Source organism: Chaetodon auriga, chromosome 18 (assembly GCF_051107435.1).
Source record: "Chaetodon auriga isolate fChaAug3 chromosome 18, fChaAug3.hap1, whole genome shotgun sequence".
Taxonomy (NCBI): Eukaryota; Metazoa; Chordata; class Actinopteri; order Chaetodontiformes; family Chaetodontidae; genus Chaetodon; species Chaetodon auriga.
In genome coordinates, this window is record NC_135091.1 from 15,345,996 (window position 1) to 15,368,532 (window position 22,537).

Consider the following 22,537-nt stretch of genomic DNA (forward strand, 5'->3'; position numbering starts at 1 on the left):
AAAAAAAAAAATCACGTAATGCTTTATACACCTTAGTGACGGGCACTGCCTAGAATGGCCTTGTTCATTATGGATTCACAACCCATGCAAAAACAAATCTCAACTCAAGCAAATCATTGTATAAAAAAACAGTCAAAAGAATTATCAAATACACAACATAATAGAGAGGTTGTCATGACCATCTAATAGAACGTTTTCATAGTCGAAACAGAATTCACGTGAGCGGGCACCATTATGTCAGCACCTTTTGACGGAGCGGGATAACTCTTGGCACAGTAAATCATGTGACTCGCATCATTGTGTTTTGCATATGAAAAAAAAAAAAAAACAAAAACTGAAGGAAAGCTGGTGTTGTCAACCTCTTCGTACACCTGCTGTCTGCTCAGGTGGAGACTGACCTCCCCAACAGGTCTGGGCTTAACAGGGCATGAATACATTTAAATATGGTAAAAACATTTCAAGTGCTTTAGACACATCCGGCCGGACACCGACACAGCCACAGAAGGTACGTACTATCCACAACTCCATTCGTATTCCGCTGATTTTCAAATGCTGTCACTTAGTATTTTTTGGCCAAGGTTGGAGATGTATAGCAGAGATATGTTTTTAAACAACCTAATGGCATTGAGACTTTTTTTTTTTGTTTTTTTATTTATTTTTTTTTGCTTCAAGGTCACAGTGACCTCAGTGGTTAAGACCCACCCCAACTTGGAGTCTGTTCATTGTCACGAGAAGTAAATAAAAAAATCCTGTTTAATATATCAGAGTTTCATATGAGGTTTAAATAAGGCACACACTAGGCAGTGCAAACTCTAGACGTGTTCCAATTTGTACTGCTTCCAGTTCCTCGGCCGGGGTGTCGGTAGGAAAATCAACTGGCGGGGCACAGCTTGAGTGGTGAGGGAAAACATTCAGACTGTGAATGCAGTGAGGAAGGGGGCTCAGCTACCACAAACTATTCAGGACTTGGCAGTCTGTAAAAGACTGAATGCCTGAAGCGGTCTCTGAGCGAATGCTCCGAGCGAGGTGGTTGGACAGCTAACGTACGGGCGACGCTAAGCCTGTTCACCAGTAACTCTGAGACGGACAGCGAGGGGACTAACAGCCTAGCGCACCTGATGAGCACTGTTACAAAGAGGACAAAATTGCTTCTAGTCCCGCTGTGCTAACCTCAACCAGTTCGTGTTCCTACAAGACCTTCTTTGTAAACTATTGTTGTGGGTGAGGATCCTCGACGGTGGCTCAGATGTTGAACTAATCAAGTAGCTAAAATGGCAGAAAAAATGAGCTGCTTGATAGCGTGGCGACAACTGGCCAATGACAAAGCGTTCCGCTCGAGGGCTCAGCAATGTGGTTTTCTGATTCACAACATTATCTGTCCTCATCTCCTGGCGGCACTCCGCATTCACACTTCTGCTGGTGAGGATCTGAGTGAGTGTGTGCGAGTGAGAGTGAGTGTGTGTGTGTGTGTGTGTGTGTTTGTAGAAATACATACATACCGAAGTGTCAGGGTGTGTGGGTGTGTGTGTGTGTGTGTGTGTGTGTGTGTGTGTGTGTATGCACTGCCTGCTCCGGAGAGAAGCGGCCAGGTTGCGATATGACATCACCCGATCTGTTGGTTTTGCTAGTCATCCAAGTTAAGAAGTAATCCCAAGAGCAGCATGGACAAAAGTTAGGATAGCACCCGAGTAGCACCAGGGTTGCCCGTCACAGTTGGTGTGTGCGTGCGTGTGTGTGTGTGACTGACACACCTCCAGGAGTTTGGTTGTGTAGAATGGGTCTGGATCTGGCCAGGTTCCTGAGACAATAGCACCATTGAATGTCTCTGTCCTCAACCTCGTTGCGTTACCTCCCAGTAGCAGGAGGGGCGCCGGATTTCCTCTGTGTGTGTTTTCGTGTTGAGGGCTCGACTCAGAAGCTCCTTCCCTCTCTCTCTCGCTCAGTCTGTGTGTGTCTTTGTGGTCCCAGGCTGTTCAGGATCAACCTGAAAGGTATTCTCTCCATCTCACAGGAATGTATCAAAATGCTGGATTCTCTCCTCCATCTCCTGCGCCACAAACAGACAAGACACACACACACACACACACACGGCTTAGTCTCAACCAGCACAGCAAACTCGGATGTGTGTATAAAGCATCTGTGCCACAGTTTCAATATTACTTGGAAATTTCCCACAGCAAACAACAGCTTTCACCATGATAAATGATGTAAAATGAAGCAAAGCTGTGCTGGAATGAGACAGGCGATTTTTCTCAGCATGAAAACAGCAGAGTTTGACACTGACTAAATTTGAACAGAGCCGGAGGAAGAGAGATGGATGTTAGCCTGCAATAGACCATGATTAATGCCTTGAAGATGTTACACTGTGTGTGTTCTCTCATCTGAATGGCTGAGTCAGTGCGACAGACGCCGCTACAAGATACCAATTTCAACATCGACAACAAAAGTTAAAAACTAGCGGCTTTACAGTAAAAAGTGAATTCACCCTTCTGAAAAGAGGTAAACTTTTCCAGGGAGGGACTGAAACCTTCACTGAAACGTTTCCATCTCACACTAACGCTACACACACAAATATCTGTGTGTAATTAGCAGCCATTAACAGATGCTACATCAGGAATTCACTGGTTCCAGCTTCTCCGGTGTAAATATTTGCTGGTTGACGATGGCAACATATTGAATATCTTTGGGTTCTGGACTGTTAGCTGGACCTGAATTGAATGTGTCATGTTGGACCAAAAAGTTAAGAAAGAAAATAAGCGATACCTGCAGCCCTAAAGCAGGTCAGGTTTCATGCGTGCCTGATTTAATGAGCTGTCCACAGACTCGCTTTCATTACTTCTTCCTTTGAGAATTCACCTTAGAAATGCTCCTGAATGTCTGAAACAACTGCAAATTCAACCTGAGTGCCATGTTCATGCACACTTTTGTTGGCTGTAAAGTGGCTTTGAATTCACAAGCTAACTTCTAAGGGTCAAAGCTGTTTGTAAGCCTTTCATGAACACAAAGAACTTGTTCAGCTGCTGCTGAAGTCCTCTGTCAGATGAAACAAAGAGTGCGTGGTGGTCAGCTGTTTGTCTGACAATCGAGATACAGTCAAGTACACCCAGCATACAGTTCTGCATCTTTCAATTAGATAGAAAGGTCACAGGACCGATGCATGTGGTTTGAACTCACCTTCCAGTTTCATCTATAACATCAATTAAGCACTTAGCACCTCATCATACCTACAACCATCAAACAAGCTGTAAAATCCATAGGAGTCATGAAAAGTAAAGTTAACGTGCAGCTGAATAACAAGTCACTAATTTAGGAAAATTCCCTGAAAGCCTCAGATCATCAGGTGCAGCCCATACTTAGACACATCAGTGCTTTTTACACCTGTGTGTTTGTGTGTCTCACTGCACACCCACACACACATAAGCTCGACGCCGCCTTGACGCTTTGCACCTCTGTGATCACCAGCCTATCTGCCTGAAGGCCTATCACCATGTCACCCCTAAAACACAGCAGGCAATATAACAAGTCTCTGTAGCACCAACCCTCTGTCTCACTAACGTCAAGTTAGGCCTCTCAGTCTCTCTCTAGCATCAGCGCAAGCCGACCAGCATGGCAAGAAGGTTCAGTTTCTGTATCGCTCAATAGCTACAACATGGCAGAATTAGGATCTTTAATTTCCCATAGGGCCCATCAACACTATTCATTAAAAAAGAAATCCAGCACTGTGTACTCGACACTGTTAAGATGTCATCAATTTGTGATGTTCAATCCATTTGTGACACAGGTGTTATAAATCACTCTGGTGTACCTGCCTTCTTTGAACCTGTCTTATTTCCACTATTTCCCAGATCACATTTTCAACAACCTCTGGGAGAACAAGGCTCTCTGCAGTGTATACATGTAGGTTAGAAGAGCAGAAACAACAACGATGTAACGTTTTTTTTTTCCCCCCACAAAATAAAAAGTGAGAGTCGAGTAAGAGAACAATTTTGTGTGCTGTGCCTGGATGAAGGTGTTGTTTCACAAGCTACTGACAACAGATTCACAATGATGAAAGCTGGGGCTGCACTGTATTCTGTTCTACAAAGGCTACTGTCAGTGGGGAAACTGATTGCTCTGCCGGTTTTGTGATGGTTTTGTCTTTGTGTGACTCTTCCAACATTGGTACAGTCATCTGCATTTTACCACCTATCTGCATGAATAAGAACAAGACAAACAAATGAGCAAATGGACCTGGAAATCCAGCGTGTTTTCAGAACAATCCTGCAATCAACACTGCCCCTGATGTTGTTTTCTATAAACACATAAGCCAAAAAGGGTATGTTGAATGACCTGCAGGGCCACGATCTCCAGCAGCACACATGCAAATAAGCAGAGAAATAACCATCCCTTCTGATGATCAGCTAACTGGAGCAGGAGCATGTGTAGCTGCAGCACCGCACAGATTAAGATTAAAGGTCAAAGGCTCTTACAGAGTCTTAAATTGCTGTCTGAGACAAGGGCAAAATGAAACATTAGGCCTGGGGCAATTTGAACGCCAATTTGTAGATAGGAGCATAGTTGGCATGTTATTGTGTACAGAGCAGAGATGGTCCCCCTGGCTTTAACTGGAAGCAGGGTGCAGTCCACTCCATCTGCTAAAAGGTCAGCTCTTCTGGAGGGCTGAGACAAGCCGTACCCCAGAGAAGGACGGGGAGAGTAAAGGAGACAAATGTATGGATACGCTCCATTTCACTCGTCTCTGCAACATACACACAAACACGATGCGCTGCAACAATAAGTGAAATGGCTTCGGCTGCCACACTGAGTATCAACCCTGCACACAGCACATGTGCACATGTTGTTGCATTCTCTGGGGAGGAACAAGGAGATGACCTGCTGAGGAGTCGAAATGTGTGTCTGTAACACGGGCAAACAAAACACGTGCCAAACGAGCTGACATTTCTGCTCTGGAAACACCAATTTAGGCTAGCAGTGTGAAACGAACCCCCCCCCCTTGCCGCCCCACACCCCCAACCGGCCTGTCGGCAGGCGGCACCACCTGGCCGACTGCTCTCTCGCTCTCTCTGACGTTTCCTTTCTCTGACATCCTGACAGCCGGTTCTGGCTACCAGCACCAGGACACTGCCATTCCTGGCCCGCTGTCTGCACATCCTACAGCAGCAGATGACCAGATGGGATTCTGGGAAAATGTACAGCCGCTTTTTCTGTATGGAACATTGTCAAGAGAGATTAAAAATGAAAACAGAAGAAAAAAAATCCTGTATTAAAGGTCTTTCTGTTACCCTTACTCACAGCATGGAAGCATTGTTGTACTTCCTAAAGACACGCTCTGCACACGTATGGTGCTGCAATAAGCATGTTGTGATTCTGATGCTACAGTAATATGAAACAATTAAATCAAAATAAATGAGAAGCAGGGCACACACATGCACATGACCTGTGCATCATGTAACCTTGTGTCCAACTGATTTCATTCCTGCTCAGCTCCTCTTCCATAGTCAGCATCTATCCACCATGAAACACCTGAAACACTTTTTCTCAGATATCATTTGCCCCCAACCAATTTTTCCACCATGTCTACTTCATTAAATGTGAGCAGTTGTTTAGAGCCTCACTGTCAAAGTGGCCACATGCGAGTTACTTAGACCGAGTTATTCTGCTTGCATGATACCAAACCTGCAGCACAAAATAAAAGATGAACCCAGAACACACATATTCATCCTCGGGTATCTTCCTCCAGGCCATTTTTTTTTTCCTTTTTTTCCACCTGTTTTGTACTTCACACAAAAGATGCCCCTTTTTAGACAGTTGCAAAAGGGCACTTAGGACCGATTTTGCCTTGTTCACACATTCTCTCATTACACTTAGACCTCATTGCTGGTTAGCTCGCCACAAGGTGCTGGGGCAACCATTGTGTTTGAAAAGATGAGAGGTTGGAATGACTTAACAATGTTATATCACCGCATTATAGTGGGACATAATATTCAATGATGGCACATTTTCTGCAATATCATGGACATAATCATCCCAGAATGATCCATATTGTTAATCTGCCCGGTAACCTGTTTATATTTTTGGCATAGTGTATTTTAGATTTGCACTGTGCACCGCAAGTGCACGATTTCCCTCGGGATAAATAAACTTCTGTTTTATGTCTCACATACGTCCAAATAAATTCATTCTCAATTAATCGGATGATTATTTTCTCAATTACATGTTTCATCTATATGATAATCTGGAAATGTCGATCATAATTTTTCCAGAGCCCAAGCTGATATATTTTAATTATTGCCAAACAGTCTAAAAAAAATCTAAAAATGATGACTTTTCTATCATCGACTAAGAAAAGCAGAAAATATCCACCTTTAAGAAGCTGGAACTTAAAAACATTAGCGAAATTGTTGCAGACTCATCGTCAATCAGCTGATGGACTTTCAGACGCAGTCTCACAGCAGATTACAACCTGACTAACTGCACTGTGTATGTGAGCTCATGGTATTGTATCATGTTAACGTGTCTTCTGACCACAGTAGCTACAGACACTTGAGACTAGAATGTGTGTGTCTGACCTCCAGTAGCTGGGTCTTGTCATACTCTCTGCGGTGCTTGTAGATACACTGGCTGAGTAGGGAGTACAGTCTCTCCAGCTGCTCCACGCTGTAGCCTTCACTCTTCTTCACCACCGTATCCAGTAGAGCCTGAGGGGAATTACAAATCGACAGCCATTACATTACATAACAAATGAAGTATTAAAGACTTTTTAAAAACTTCTTCAAAGACAAATACTAGACATTATCACCGATATCCATGAACGTGTACTGAGAAACAATAATGAAGGAGACAGGCACACAGTGCTGAATTACTGGTCTGATGTCGGTGCATGGAGCTAAAGCATTTGGAGGTCAGCTATATTCAAAAGCAATTAAGATCAGAGTGACAGCTAATTAAGGCTAATCATAATTAGAACCAAGTTTACATTTCACTGCTACTTTAATTAAAACATTCTGGACAGTCAAAGGCCCTTTTAATTGACCTGTTCCTCACATTTTAACCAAGCCAAAGTCCGTGTGTGTATGTGTGTGTATTTAAAGACGGAGCCTCATCAGAATGCACGGACTGAGACAGCAAAGGCACAATAATTAAAGTTACCATCATTGACACAAGGCAAACAGAGAAACCTCAGCAGAAATGAAATGGCGCGCGCGTGTGTGTGAGAGAGCGAGAGAAACAGTGACCACGTGTTAAACACATAAAACCACGGCAATGTCAAGATTAATAAAACGTGGATGTTTGTCAAAGCTTCTCATCAGCGAACGTCGGAGAGATAATTACAGTGAGCAAAAGAAAAATTACAGAGGTAAAAAGGTTAGCATTGTATTAATCGCTGGACTCCATCTGACTGTGATTTCTTTTTAAATGACAGAACAGTTGTCTTGATTAAAGTAACAGGCGGGCGGCTTCATATCAACAAAAACTTCTACAGACAGAAGCTTAATCCCAAGACGGATTTAACTCATGACCAGTAATTTAGCTTTGAGAGCAACACATCGCTTTGTTAGGACGTTTTTTACTTTTCAGCACAAACGCCTCTAATGGAGTTATGAAAAAGTGAATTTCAAAGAGCTGCCCTTGGGATCCCCCATGACTGTTAGCAGTTCGGTTATTTCCCCGAAGCTCCCAACTGAAATACCAGCAAAACATTATGATACGACATCACCTGGGTCCACGCTCCCATGTTCAGGTGTTCAGGGTATTAGCTTTCCACTTGGTTGCCAAAATGTCATTAAGCGGTACCGACTGTGGGAAATCTCCCTGGACAACCATAAGGCCAAACTTCAGCTACTGTTTCATAACTATTCTTTCATCTGCCCACCACAATGCTGTCAAGAAAAGTAATAGGGGACAGGGGAGATTATTAGGCCTGGTCAGAGGTCTGCATTCCTGAGAGGGCTTTCTTGTTTTAGATGTTTTTTTTTGCTTTTAGGTGCATCACAGAAACCCATTTCAACCATGTAAAAATGATTCTGCCCCACACAGAGTACAACAGCAGTGAGAGAGAGAGAAACGACAGGTTAAACACTTGAAAGCTATTTCACTCCTAAGGCAATAAACATGTTTTTCTGCACTGCTTTTTCAACATTTATGATGCTATTTTCTCCATAAATGTTGGACGGTTTGGGTTTTTTTTTCTGTTTTAGAGTTGCAGATTAACTCAAATTTACATGCATATAAATATAATAATGAGACAAGAGGAGAAAACAAATGTCAAAGCTCTTGTGTTCTGTCACTATAAGTTTAATTTTCCATACTTTGCCCCAGCTTGACTTCCAGTAGGTGCTTATCATACTGTACTCAATAGCCTGGAAACATGACTTTGAGGAGATAATACCTTTCAAATATTCACACCTCCATAACTTAATCCGGCAGTGTAGGAGGATTCACCGGTAAAATGCCTTTGACATAAAAACCTCGACCTGGCCAATCTAATAACTATAGGTCTCTTGACGAATAAAGTGTGCATACAGAAGCGAAGAACCCTAAGAATTTCTCTAATATTCAGAATTCGTGTAAAGTGATAATGATCAGCACAGCTGCCTTCAAGAAGTGCTGTCAGCTGCTCCATATTGAGCATATTTTATTGGATTCTTTTTGTGCTTTTTAATACAGTAATTCTGTTCTAACATCAAGGGAGTTCTAAGGTTTCAACCCAGCCGAGAGAACTCATAAAAGAAGACCAAATAGAGCACATCGCGGTGAGATGTCATTTTTAACAACACATGCATAAAAGCTTTAATTAGCATCATTACAAGCCATCTCACATATGTGTAATAATGTGAAATCCTCTGTAAGACACTGCTCCTACCTTCCTTTCATCCAGCTGCCACTTCACTCCTTCTATTTTTCATTGTTTCCCGTCTCTTGTTTTAAGTGCATTTCGCTACTTTACAGTGCACCTTCTCTGCTTCATAGTGCATCTTTGCACCTTATTTAAATGTTTCATAGAGGCTCATTTCACATCCAGACATAGCACCTTTCCCAGTTTGCTTCCAGTGTCTTTTTGTTCCTTTCTTGTTTGTCTCCTTCCCTCCTTCTTCCCCCTCTCTTCATCCCCTAAATTTATTCTCCTCTTACTGTTAGCCAGCTGATTGCAGCAGCGCACTTCCCAGCCTCTGTCTGCTTGATCAGGATGTCTGTGGCAGTGTGGGGTAAATGGTGTGAGTGTGTCTTACACAGGCTCAGTGATTGAGTGAGCTCGCTGCACACAAAAGGGCAGTAATCCCATGCGTTAAAGACTGCTACTGACATGGACCATTTAACCTCACCCCTCCTAAACTCCGTGTTCCATCTTCCCCTCCCCATCTTTACTCACATCCCTTTCTTTACTCACATCTCTATCCGTCCCCATGCTTCTTAAGACTCCAGATGAAACTAAGAGGGTTTGGGATGAGTGTGGCTTTAGAGAACAAAGAAGAATAACGGTATGTGGAGTTAAATTAGTGCCACAAGTCTGCCTGTGAAAGAGGATTTGATCATAGAGTTCCTTTTGCATGTGTTGACTTCAAGGATTTCACATAATGCAATAAGTGATTCATACTGGTTCTACGTTCATGTGATAATTTGTGCAGAATTCTGACCAGACAATTACACTATTTAGATTGCACTTACCAAAATCCAAAATGCTGTGCTAATGCAAAACAACACCTGGTAAAATTTTCATAGATAGTGAGAAAATATGAGTGGAACAAATCAGGAGTGATTCATGGAACTGGATTCAGGCTACAGCCTGGGCACCAACACACTTCATCTCATGGTGTTGCAGCTCTGGCATTTAACCCCCACAGATGACAACCCAATGCACAGGCATGACGGTATTTGTCACATTCCTCATACCCTCCTCTGGGCCAGGTTAAGATCACCGGGAGACAATAAAACCACCAATGGGTCCTCCAAACTACATTTTTCAGACCATTAATGCTCCTCTTCTTAGCACTGGATTCTCAAATGATTGATTTGAAACAGCTATCACTGTCAGTATGTGCAATCCAGCAGATGGCAATAATGCAACACTTATGAATGCCAACCACAAAAAAACTCAAAAGAAGACAGCAGGAGCTATCATTGGTCCTCAATATACATTTTTCATCTGCATGCATTTTTTTGTCAACATATCTGCACAAATGAAGTAACCTAATGTCAGAGATGTCCAAAAAATAAACCAGACAGTAAGCGGCTTACAAAGAAATGGAACCGGAGAAGAAGAAAAGACTTTACTATGAAAAGTGACTCTGAGATGTGTGTTGTGGCTTGAAGCTAAAAATGAGAGCACTGAATTGTGGTGGAAGATATGTACAGACACAATACTGGTGCATTTTATATAGACTCAAAGAATTTCAATCATTATTATCATTATTTGTTAAACACGAGTTACGGAGCAAACGAATGGCCAACAAGCTATTGCTAACAAACAAGCTCTTCAGGCTGAAGCTCCGTGTAATGTTTTTCTACTGGAATTTCCTAAGGCTAAGCATGTCCTGTGTCTTCCCATGCTGAGGATTTTGCTTCACTGAAGCAGTCAGGAGTGAATGTTGCAGGTGCGTATTGACGTGAGGGAGGAGCATGGATCCTGCAGAGCGGGGAGTTAAGAGGAAAGCTGCAGTCCGCTGAACTTTGGGGGCTGCTCTTTGATGGATTGGAGGGCAACACAAAAACCACCTTGCAACTTTACAGAGACTCGACTGGGAGAATGAATGTGCTTAAAGCAAGCAGGAAAATGCTTGGCAGCATCCTCCGTGGATAACTTGGTCCAAATAGTAAACATCAACAAGGTGGCTGAATTGTCTCTTATACTGCCTTTGAGCAGTGCAGCGTGTGAAGGGGATTCTCGCTCTGCATGAGGTGAGTATCAAACACCATCTCCTGGTACTTACTTCACTAAAAAAGTTATGTGTACACCTGTTAAAAAATGTATAAATGTCACCTGCGAAATTTGCAAGCTGTGCTCACTGCGCACACCCCGAGTAAACTTGTATATCACTGCAGCAATGTGGGATTCTCAACCACTGGAAATCATTTTCCATCGAGGTTAAGTTGCTCTTTAAACATAATTAGTAAAATGTCACGGTGAACTCACCCGACAGTGCCCTAGTCTTCCAAAAAAACAACTGATAATGCTATTATGTAAGCACAAAATGTTGACAGTAATGTCATTTGATGACTGCAAATCCTCTAAGTATGTTTTGCTCTGCACTAATGAAATGTGCAAAATGTTCCTGTGGTGCACTGTACTTAGCATCACCCAAGCCGTAAACAATTACATATGTGGACCGGAGGTAACTGTGATATAGTAGAGGATCTTCTTCTTTGATCACTGCAGGATGTTTCACAAGCTACGTTTGTGTGTGTGTGTGTGTGTGTGTGTGTATACAGCCATCCTCAGTGCTGAGAGAGAGAAAAGGGTTAGCAGGCAGTGAGGGGGAAAAAAAACAGGCATTTGAAGCCCAACAGTCACCATCACCAGGGACGCCATTAAGCCTTCAATGTCTGCTTCTAAGAGAACAATTCACCCCTTTCTTCCTGTTTTAACTTACCAACATTTCTTAAGTCTCAAACACTAGCGAGTGAATGAATTATAAATGAGTCTGGTTTGCTTGTTACCATGAATACCATGGATGTGTTTAGTGAGGGCGGTGGGTGGATGTGGCACCAGTGAATGACGATTTGCTGGGAGAAAATGTGCAGTGGCACATAATGTGGCTTACAGGGTACTCGGTCACACAGGTAATGCAATATAGATAGTGTTAGAAGGGTCAGGGACAATCATGACAAATCACATTAGCGTGGTCTCAGCACATTAAAATGAAATGGTCATCCCCTTCGGCTAGGCATGTAAAAGCCCTGCTGGGATTACCAACTCACCTTAAATATGTAATGGCTGACTTTACATCTAACATCACTGGCAAATTCCCACCCATTTCGATATCTATGTTGACTCACATTAAGAAAATTACTAAACTTATCAGTAACTATAAATCATTAAAAAATAAAGCTGTTACCATGTTCACTGTAGGACAACGATCAATAAAGGAGTTGTGTTAAAATCAATACAGAGTTTAGAGATTCAGGGCCAGTTCCCTGGACAGGGTATAAATTAAACAAGGACAAGGCCATAACCTAGAATAGGTTTATGTAGAAATGGTTTAATAAGTGGCTTTGCAACACACTTCTTCAATTTAACTTCTACATGACAGTAGACCTAGACTCAATATACAGCAGTTTAAAGTTTATCTTTCAGCTTGAAATGTCCCACCCTGTACATGTCTTCATCTCTATAAAAACACAACAAGGCAAAAATACCAAGAGACAGGTGTCAAGCTTGTTTACTTTATGTGTTTGTGTCACAAATTAATATCAACCAACTACCAAAGCACTGGCCAGAGGATGTGTAATACAGGGTCTGCCAAGTCTGGCTGGGTTTTAAAGGCTCCAACAAGATTTCCTGGCCATCTCTGTCAATACGTATGACAATATGGCAAATATGCAAGAAATATCACTGCCACATTTCTGCATGTAATTTTCTCTACAGGTTCCCATAAACAGGTCATTTCTCATTTCCATGTACTGACCAAACGACCTTATCCAATCTTAACAGTTCTGGTGTTATCCATCCATGTCAGATTAAGAATGTAATTGTTTGACATTAAGCCCTGCTCCGGGATCATAGCATTATGCAATTATGTTACCAATGTGATTTTTTTAGTTATAGCTTAAGCCAAATCAACTCCAAATATTGGAGAATAAAACACATCACTGTCACATTGCGCCACACTGCCTATGTTTGCACGCACAAAATATTTGTTTTTGCCCTTACACTGAAAAAGACAATACTCCTACTAAGCTGTTTACATGGCTAATGAAAATGAATAATCCACTAATACTCCTGTTTACATGCAACCACGGATGCTCCCATGAACAAACACAGCCTCCCTTTCTCATTCGTTCAACCACCCTCTTAAAAAGGTCAGCGTTGCGATATTTGCGCAGATAAGCCTGTTGATATCCAAGTCTTTCATCTTTAAAAGTAGGCATTTCTCTCCTTCCAACCACAAATGTGGGCTTTTATTTGTGCATGCAGAACAGCCTTACGAACTGTTGGCTACTTTAGAGGCTGACTGCAAGAGGCCGTGTGTGGCAAACAGCAGAAAAACCCCCAGTTGAGATGCATTTACATGTCCAAAGAATGCTCCCAAACATAATGTTGCTATATCTCATGTCTTAATCGGAAAATGCAACAGCTGGAAAAAGGCCAAATTCGGAATAGGCTATCCAAACAGAATATGCTGTTTACATGACCCATATAAAATTCAGAAAACGGACACATTCAGAATAACAGCGAAACACTGGTGTGCATGTAAACACAGCCACTGTCCAATTGGAGGGTTATTATTGTCGTTGTTCTTTCACAATTCCCCACTGTTTGCCCCTCAAGGCCGAGTTAAGACGAGTGAATAACGAGAGATATAAACAAAGTCACCTTTACTCTGTATCTTTACTGTAACCTTTACTTCTGTTTTCAGCGCCTGCACTGGGGAGAAAAAGTTTTACAGAATTAAGATTAGAAAAGATACGTATGAGAAAAATAAGATGTTATAGGAAAAAATGTTAATATTTCATAGACTGCAGAGGTCCAATATCACCAGTCAATAAAGGAGAAACTGCACTGACTTCATACAAGTAACCCCAAACACGCCTTCACATGGGCCTGATGCAGAGATGTTTCAAAATAAATGCACCAAACATAAAACCTCAGGGAAGCAAATGTATATGGAAAAAGTTAGAATTAGGCCAAGGTTATTTAAAGGGCTAGCTATCGAACAGTTATGGTTAAAGCTAAGGTAAACCTCCAGGGAAATAAAGGTTAATCGATGCAATGTCCTTTACATGTGTAGTGCAACCAATGTGTGTGTGTTTGTGCGTGTATTCAGGAGGAAAGGGTGTTGTGAATAGTAAAACAAGCTGACCAAGCACGAAACATTTCAGACTGCCCCTGTATGATGAGGATACGTTTTCAGAATATACAAACAAGTACACTCTGGAAAAAAAAAAAAAACTACATGAATGCAAATAAGCACTGTAGTACATTTCTGTCATCTAGTCATTTCACACAGTGAGGTGACATAAAAAAAATCTGTTAACACAAGCCTTTTTTTAAATTCCTTATAGACAAATTGTAGCTTAATTGGTAATTGAAAGCAAATGTAAGGCACTAACCAGCCAGAGAGTAATGTGAGTTTGTTGATATTTCCAATACTTCATCTACACTTATGCTGCTTTCTTTCATTTTTTTTTACCCTGACTTGGATTCCCACCTTGGCTATTGACTAAAAACTGTAACAGCACCCTAATAGTATCGTAATACATCGCCTCCAGCTGCTACAGCATGTTTCCATCAACCCAAAAGCCGTACAGTTTTGCTTCCAGTGGTGGAGCCATAGTGCTGACGACTATTATACTTGCCAGGGATGAAAAAAGCAAAGCCAAGCATTTAAAACTTATTTGCATGTACTGTAAGGCTAATAATCATGAGTACAAACCTTTAGTTTGTATCAGCCGAAGGTTGAGTGAGGATGCATGAGGTGTGAGCTCAGCAAAAGGGCATAATAAATCACCCAAAAGGGCTTGGCAAGGGGGCAAACTATTAGGAGAATATGAAGAAATTATGAGAGACTGGTATGTTGACGTTGTGTGAGTTATTGACACAACTGGCTCTCAAATGCATGGCCAAGAGGCACAGCTATGTGAGTGCAATTACATGTAAATAGTGGCACTGTCAGGGCCATCACTGGGAATGAATGAAAATAAAAGAAGCACTCCAAACACTATCTATTTTTATTAACAATCAAATGCTGGTCCAGCACTACTATTAGGTTGTTGTGTTTTGAAAAGACATGTATGATGGCTACTTCACCAGAGGGGACCCCCCCCCCCCCTCGCCCCCACCCGCCGTTATTAGTACTAAAAATGAAGGAAGATGAAAAAGCTAAAAGAGGCCTCTTCTGTTGACAGGCTTCCGTAAAACAGGAAATCCTGACATGCTGTAATAGCTAAGCATCAAGCCAAAAGACTCCATACTGTGCCAGCAACTAGAAACACTACTTCTTTCTCGGCAGCTGCTAAAGAAAACAGCAGAGCAGACGATAGTCTGTGTGTTCTTGGTGAGATGGAGGAAAAATTGCTGGGCCAGATTGGATTTCTTGTTACTGAATTCTCATCTGCAATCGTCAGCACCACTTCTTCCAGTCCATCTGTGGACAAGTGTCTGATTACTGATGAAAGAAAACAGCTGACTATAAGAGACATTTTGGAGTAGTAAGAGAAACAAGCCTCAGGACCCATTTATTCATGCTGAGAAATTCATTTTGATCCAGACAGCATCAAGCATCATTTCAGTAAAACTGGTGATAACAGAACTTGATTTTACAAAGTGAATCAGAGCAAATAACTGTGCCATGGCTCTGAAAGGCATGCAAATACTGTAATAATACCATCTCTGTCCTACAGGCTTTGAGTGTAGGGTCTGTGAACAAACTCATAACACTCTGATGGTATTTAACTCCAGAGAGATTTCAGAGCCTCTTCCATCACGTTAAAAGTCAGAAATAATGAGCCCTCTACAATCAATGAATGCAACTGAAGGAAGAGTGAAGGAACAGTACACCACTCACTGCAGGCCCTAATACACATCAGGCAGCATGCCAGTCCCAGCCCTGCCAGCAAATATCTGCTTAAATGGTGACTCTCATCCTGCGCACCGGATATTCAATTTGTTCCGTAAGCCGGGGATGAAAAAGCAATTATTCACAGTCCCCTCTTTTCACGATCTGTTTCTTTAAGATATCTCCCTTCTTCCCCCCACTAACAAATAAACCTCCAGATTAGTTCTGTGTGTGGCTGTTCGTAGGGGCAGCCAGTTGAAGCACTAAGATCAAGCCAAATAAAAAGCCTGTCAATCAGTTTGAAAGATGGAGTCAGGTTTGGCAAGACAAGATATGTACCCCCACCATCTCCATCATGCCCAGGGGACCATGGGTAAAAGCCACTAGATAATGGCTTGATAGCTGGATGTCACTTTGGAGCACAGAGGAAAGAAGCAAATGCATGTCAGAAGACTTCTTTTACATCAATTACACTACACAGAGTGTCCTAAAACCAAGCACACCCCACCCGATGAGTGGGAAGTGCTGTCAGAGGAGCCCAGTGAGCCGAGGCTCCAATTTACACTTGGGGTATTAGGTGGGACCCTAGCGTGACTGTGCAAAGTACAGCGGAGCTGCTTCTCATGCTCTCCCTTCCTTGAACACATCCCTGCACAAGTTGGCGGATCTAGTGAGGCAGAGAGAAGCTCATGTTTGAGTCATAGCCTTGTTTCCTTGAAATGTTGCAGGAACAACACCTGTTGATTGAGAGATGTGAAAATAGTCTGCTGCTGTAATTGGCTCCCTCCGTGTTCAGAGAGCAGGGATACAAAACTGATATTTGATAGATGAAAAGGGGAGAGAGACATTGGCATGAGCGTAGAGTGAATGGAAAGGAGGGATAAGCCTCAGAAGTTAGAGTTATCCATCTGAGAAGGGCAGTGTGACAGCATCAGCTCCACACTGGAGGAAGGCTTAAGGCTGGTCACCCATGATTGACTTTCCCCATCCTCCATACCTTAAATCCAATTCCACAAAAAAATTTCAGTGTAAATGTGCTGTCTTGTAGGCTCCAAATAATGGTAGGCTTCTAATTATCCTGATACAAACTCTGTTTAACCCTTTTCTCTGTCTGGAAACTATAGAAAGGATGGAGGACAAGGGGATGGATTAATGCCAAATGCTTTCGGAGGTGAGCACCATACAGTGGATGTGACACGGTCAGCAAGTAAATGGGAGGACGGGCCTAGCTACGTCTGCTCGCTCACTAAAGATAACAAGAATGGTTAGCCTTCAAAGGGACCAGAGCAAAGCCAAATATGATGGTCAGCGCCATTTTTAATACCACTTTAACCAAGGGGCATACACCAGCTTTCGCATATTGATGTCCGTACACAAAAAGCGATTCAACAGTCCATAGGAAGCAATAAGTGAAAACAGCTGTTTCTTTTACGCAAGGGCGGAGAAAACACTCGAAAAACCCTTCACCCAAACTGGCAGCAACATTTAAACAAGCACCCGTATGAACTTAAATAAGACAAAACAAATGCATATTGGTGATATTTTTAGATTATAGCTCCTCTTTTCCATAATCACAGTCTAATTAGTCAGCAGCAAAATGTGACAGTTTGCCACAGCTGGCTCTGTAGCAACCAATAAGTCTATATTTCAACGTCGTGTTCATTACTGGTGGGATGTGGGGCTGTTTATATTTGAAGAGAAGTATCTACATGGCGTTTATAGCCTTAGTATTCATGTCTAGGGAATCAAAAGTGAATATATATTAATATTAGGCAACACTGTAACTTCTGAGTTTCTGTCTCCAAGATTGTAGTGACATAATTCATTTTGCTTAATCATGTAATTTGAATAATTATTGCTCTAATTTATGACACTGATATGACAGTGACATACAACACTGGTTCCTAATTGCTGAAATAACTGAATAATGAACATTTTGTATGACCATGCTTTCCCCTTAAGAAAGCTTGTCATCCTGTTCCCACATCATTGCTTTGATACAGATCACAGTACCTGTTATATCTCCAATCCACAGTCAGTGCACAATGCCAAATCAGCCCAGCTGTTACGTCCTTCACGGCCTGAATTAGAATGATGACTGTGTAGAATCAGGCGAGATGGTGATAGGGCATGCACTGGGGTTTTAAAAAGCTAAAATCTTGGTGGGTTACGGGGTTAGACAAACTTTAAGTGCCAGAGAGACTGTGATGGTTTTTCTTAACCGTCTGAGCAGCAGGGAACGTGTTCCCCTTGCTGCCACTGTCTTCAACCTTTGATGCATTTTTCATTTAAAATTCTGATAATGTCAAAAAATGTCTCAACACAACAAAGCGACATGTGCCAGTGGACAGATGACACCAATGAAAGCAAACTCCATTCAGGAGGAATCTTCTATATAAATTGCCTTCTATCGCACCGCACTCTAAAAAGAGTCATCATTTTCAGATTTACGGGCCGCTCTTTGAATAAACTCCTATTTCACAGTGCTAGAGTCCAGCCATAACATAAAGGATTGGCTCTGAATAAATAGATAATCAATAACAATTTCAGATTTAAACACGCTAAAATAAATCTTATTATCTACAACTGTGCTCTCTTCACTTTCCATTCTGATCTGAAAACATGGCGAACCATGACCCTCAAAGCCAAAGTAGCCTGCAGATTGAAAATTCCATGTATCAATACACCACCAAGAGGCCAAATAAGTGATTTATAGAAAAAATTACCGAAAGTCGCTGGTGGTCAACCACTACTGGAGGATGGGGAGGGACTGGCTGTGGCTCTTCTTCTGTCCTCTCAGCAGATCCCTTCAGCTGCTCTGACAGGCTCTTCTTGCATTTCCTGGCTTTGGAAGCCCCTAATAAATGGATTATTGATGGAACAATGATTAACAATGAGGGTTATGAATGAATGCAGTGTAATAGCAAATAAAAACAGCCTATTATGAAGGATTGAGCTAAGTTTGAGACTCTTTTGGTTTTCATCATGATCCGGCATCAATCACGAACTGGACAGTTGTCAAAGAACAAAAAAATATTCCAACTGCCATGGCTACAAGACTGATGCAATCCTACAGTATATGAAGAAAATCTATTTGGAGCTACTAGCAGCTGCTCAGGGCACAATATTTCACATCTGGCCTCTTTCCTGTCCATTTACAACAGTGCACAAGAAACGCTTTGATGGAAACAAAAGGCCTGGCTCAGCTTGTAATGAGTGTGGGGGCGGAGTAGCTGAGTTGTCTGTTGTTTGAGGAGCCACAGTTTGTTTGTGTTCTGTTGTCTGATCCTGCCATCCTCTGATGGCTTCTCCATATTCTAGCAGCACCATTACCTCAGCCTTCCAGCTGCCCCCCCCACTCACCACAAGCCAAAACCACAAGCCTGTAATTAAAAACATATACTTTTTTGGCTTATATTAAAATACAATTCACCGGCAGAAAGGGCACAATGGCTCAGGGCAATGGGAAAAAAAAGATATGGCAAAGTCAGAGATGGGGGAGAGCCAGCCAACATTGTGAATCTTTGGAAGACAAAGAAAACATTTCAGAATACATATCAGAAGGTGTGGAGCGGCTACAAAGGCACACATAATTTCAAGCCCCTGGAGCTTCTCCATTGAAATATACTGCCTGCTATGCCAGGAGACAGCATTTTTATATTCTGTATGACTTATGTTGCATTATTCATGCCCTCTCTATTTTAAAAGCTAAAGTGAGTGTAAATCAGAAGAGCTGGATGATAATCAAAAAAAGTAATTTATTATCATAATTAAGTGGCGGGAAAAGCACCGACTGGATGTGTAAAAATTAACAGATTGCATTAACTTGCCTAATTGCTTATCTGCAAAGATCAAATGATTTGGAAGGAAAAAGAATAGGCCAAAATGAGCACCTTTCTCAGGCAACGAAAATCTGTCTGACTGATAGCCCAACCAAATATTTTCAAAAGTGACAGATGGGCTCTGCAATTTCACCTGTGACCCAAGTCTCACAACAAAACACCAACAGAAATATGCCATCCACCAGCAAATAGGTTATGTTTTACACAGCGTCCCACCTTCTCTGGAATTGGCGTGGTGAAAATGTTGTATGCTCTTACTAGCTGCATATTCGAGGAACACTAGAGGCATTAAAACATACAACATACTTAAGAAAGAGGGAGAAAAACTTCTAAGCAATTGTGCTACTAAAGCTGGAACACGTAAAAACTCGAAGTCTAGCTTAATACCTTCTTTATCTTGATCTTCCTCAACATTTTCTGTTACTGCCCTCCCATCCTGGGGAGGGTGCTCCTGAGTTGGGTTGCTCTCATTTTTGTCTTTGTGCTCTTCCTGATCTGGATTATTATCAGAGCCGTCAGCCATGCTCTGAGGAGTCACTTTCTCAGCCTCACTGCTCCTCTTGAGGCTCTGTGAGTCCAGGCTGTCCATTGACTCGTTTCCATTTAAACAGTCAACTTGTGACATTAGGAGACCCTCTGTGTGCTTAGGCTGGGCCTCAGCATCTGAAGACTCGGACGCTTCAATCAAAGGCTGGAAGTCAGCCTGCTTGTCCCGGCTATCCCCGTCTCCCTTGGGCTGAGAACTGTTCCCAAGGCAGTGCAGCTCAATGTGTTTCTCTGCGTTCTCCGACTCTGCCTCTTTGGCTGTGGACTCCTCCTCCTTAAGTGTTGGCTCTTCTTGGGCTTCACTGGCATCTGGGGGTTCAGCGGGAGCTGCAACAGGGGGCTCATTGGAGCTCTCCTCCTCAGTGGAGGGGACATGGGGATGATGGCCATTGGGCTGGGGACACACGGTATCACAAGATGATTCCTCATCCTGCGTCAAACACGAGTCACTGGGCCCCGCTGCTTCCACTTCTGCCTCAGGCTCCTCCTCCTCCTCTTCTGTTCCCTTCTTATAGTTCTTCTTCTTGCGGATGATGCCCCGCCCCCAAGATGGCCTCCGGCGAATCTTCCGCTTTATGTGATCTGTGGTGGAGAGAGGAAGCACAAAGCATTCACTAAACTTCAGAGTAATTAGGAGAAACTACAAAACTAACCAGCTGCTCGGGCGGCTGATTCTTTTTAACAACATTTAAATCATTCTTCAACTTAAAAAGTCAAAAAGTTAAAAAAAAATTGTTCTTTTTAAAAAGCTGTTTTAGGTCTCAGGAGATAATAAAAAAATGATGACAAAAAAATACTCAACTTTCTAATATTAAGCACGTGAAAGATTGTAAGTCGACTAAACAGAATTCCTCAACATTCTCTCTAAAAAGATAGTGTGGAGTAGAAAAACCACGTCTCCTTCCTCACACAGCATCACAGCTTAGCTTGCAAGTTGATTGTATTTAAATCTGGACATTTGGCTTTCCTCAAAGAGTAGCAGGCAGTGGGTGACAAGGGATTGTGAGAGAGAGGCAGAGAGAGACAGCAGCCCTGCTACATCATGGATGTTGGACACTAATGACAACAGATGGTGCTTGGGGTTTTAGGAGGAAGGGGAAAACCAAAGCCGTCTCTCTGAGAGTGCAGTAAAAGTGTCACAGCAAGCAAGCAAGAGTGCTAAATGCAGTGAAACTTCAAGGCATTTGCCTTCATTTGCTGCTTTTCCCAAGCAGTCACTGAGACACACAGGAGAGCAACAAAGTCAGAGAGAGGAGCAGACAGAGAAAGACAGCGTGAAACAGAAAACACACAGGGACCACAGCAAGTCACTTTCCTTGGGACACAAGGGTTTGAACCTGACGATGAGTGGCACTGCCATGACCTGTCAGTAAGTACACCTTAACCCTGAAGAAGCCCTCTGGAGCCTCAGCACCGAAAGGCCTTGACAGTTTAAAATCATCAGTTGAATCACATCAGACAGCTTTTGACATTGCATAACACCGGGATAAAAACAGAAATCCTTTTCAAAAAAAAAAAATAACCAGCTCAAAAAGGGAAAGAGAGATGACCTAAAATGGTCCCACATTTGTATGTATGTGTATGTGAATGAGCTCAGATGTGAATATGGACACTAAATCACAATGGACTCATTAAAATACAAAAAGTCCTCCCGATTAAAACTCTTGTCAAGGGCCCCTGGAATGATCCAAGCCTGCCAAAGTAGAATCTTATGCAGAATTAATAACATACGTCATCCTGGTTCTCAAAGGACTAAATGCTCTCCAATTATCTTATTTAACATAGATCATACTGCACAGTATACTCCCTGTATGCTTTGAGCAAAGCCTTTGCCTCAACACTACAAAAGGTCTTCATTGTATAATCTGTGTCTGCACCGTATTCCCACAAAGATATGAATAGGCAAACACTGACAAGAAATCATGGTGCATGCTGCCTGTCAACCCCATCATCCTCATCCCGCCAATGCTTTTAACCAGCATTGCACTCCAAAGATGTAATTATGCACAGTGCACACACTGTACATCAGAGGACGGTAGAAAAAGGGAACCTTACGTTACGCACTTGTTCACAATAGAGAGGGAGAACAATCACGCTAACTGAAAGCTATATTTCACCTCCCACAAAAATACAACAAAAAGGGGATAATTAGTCAACCATGGTGGGCTCAGGACCCTCCTCATCAGTAACAGAGTTCTCAGGTGACCCTCTTAATGACCAGCTACGCATTTGCTGTCAGCCACAACCAGCACACCAGACAACCCAGAGGGGAACAGAGCACACTTGGTGCAAACTAACACAATACAATTATTGTAACAAACAGCAGTTCACATGGTGTTTATGCCGTGGCTACATTCTGGGTATGTATTATATATCTTATCATGAACACTTTCAAGGACAAAGAGCACAAACAAACAAAAACAGTATTTGCGACGA

At 42.3% G+C, this 22,537-nt stretch overlaps 1 protein-coding gene across 1 annotated transcript in view; it reads right to left on the reverse strand.

The window, feature by feature from the left end:
- Window positions 1-663: 663 nt before the first annotated feature.
- The window catches only part of atad2b (ATPase family AAA domain containing 2B), a 65,684-nt gene continuing 43,810 nt past the window's right edge, over window positions 664-22,537 (reverse strand). Inside the window, exons 25-28 of the mRNA XM_076755520.1 lie at window positions 19,943-20,683; window positions 18,440-18,570; window positions 6,570-6,698; window positions 664-2,047 (exon numbers count right to left, since the gene is read on the reverse strand). Of these exons, the coding sequence (XP_076611635.1) occupies window positions 2,006-2,047; window positions 6,570-6,698; window positions 18,440-18,570; window positions 19,943-20,683 (1,043 nt within the window). The 3' untranslated portion in view covers window positions 664-2,005. The remainder of the gene's footprint in view (window positions 2,048-6,569; window positions 6,699-18,439; window positions 18,571-19,942; window positions 20,684-22,537) is intronic.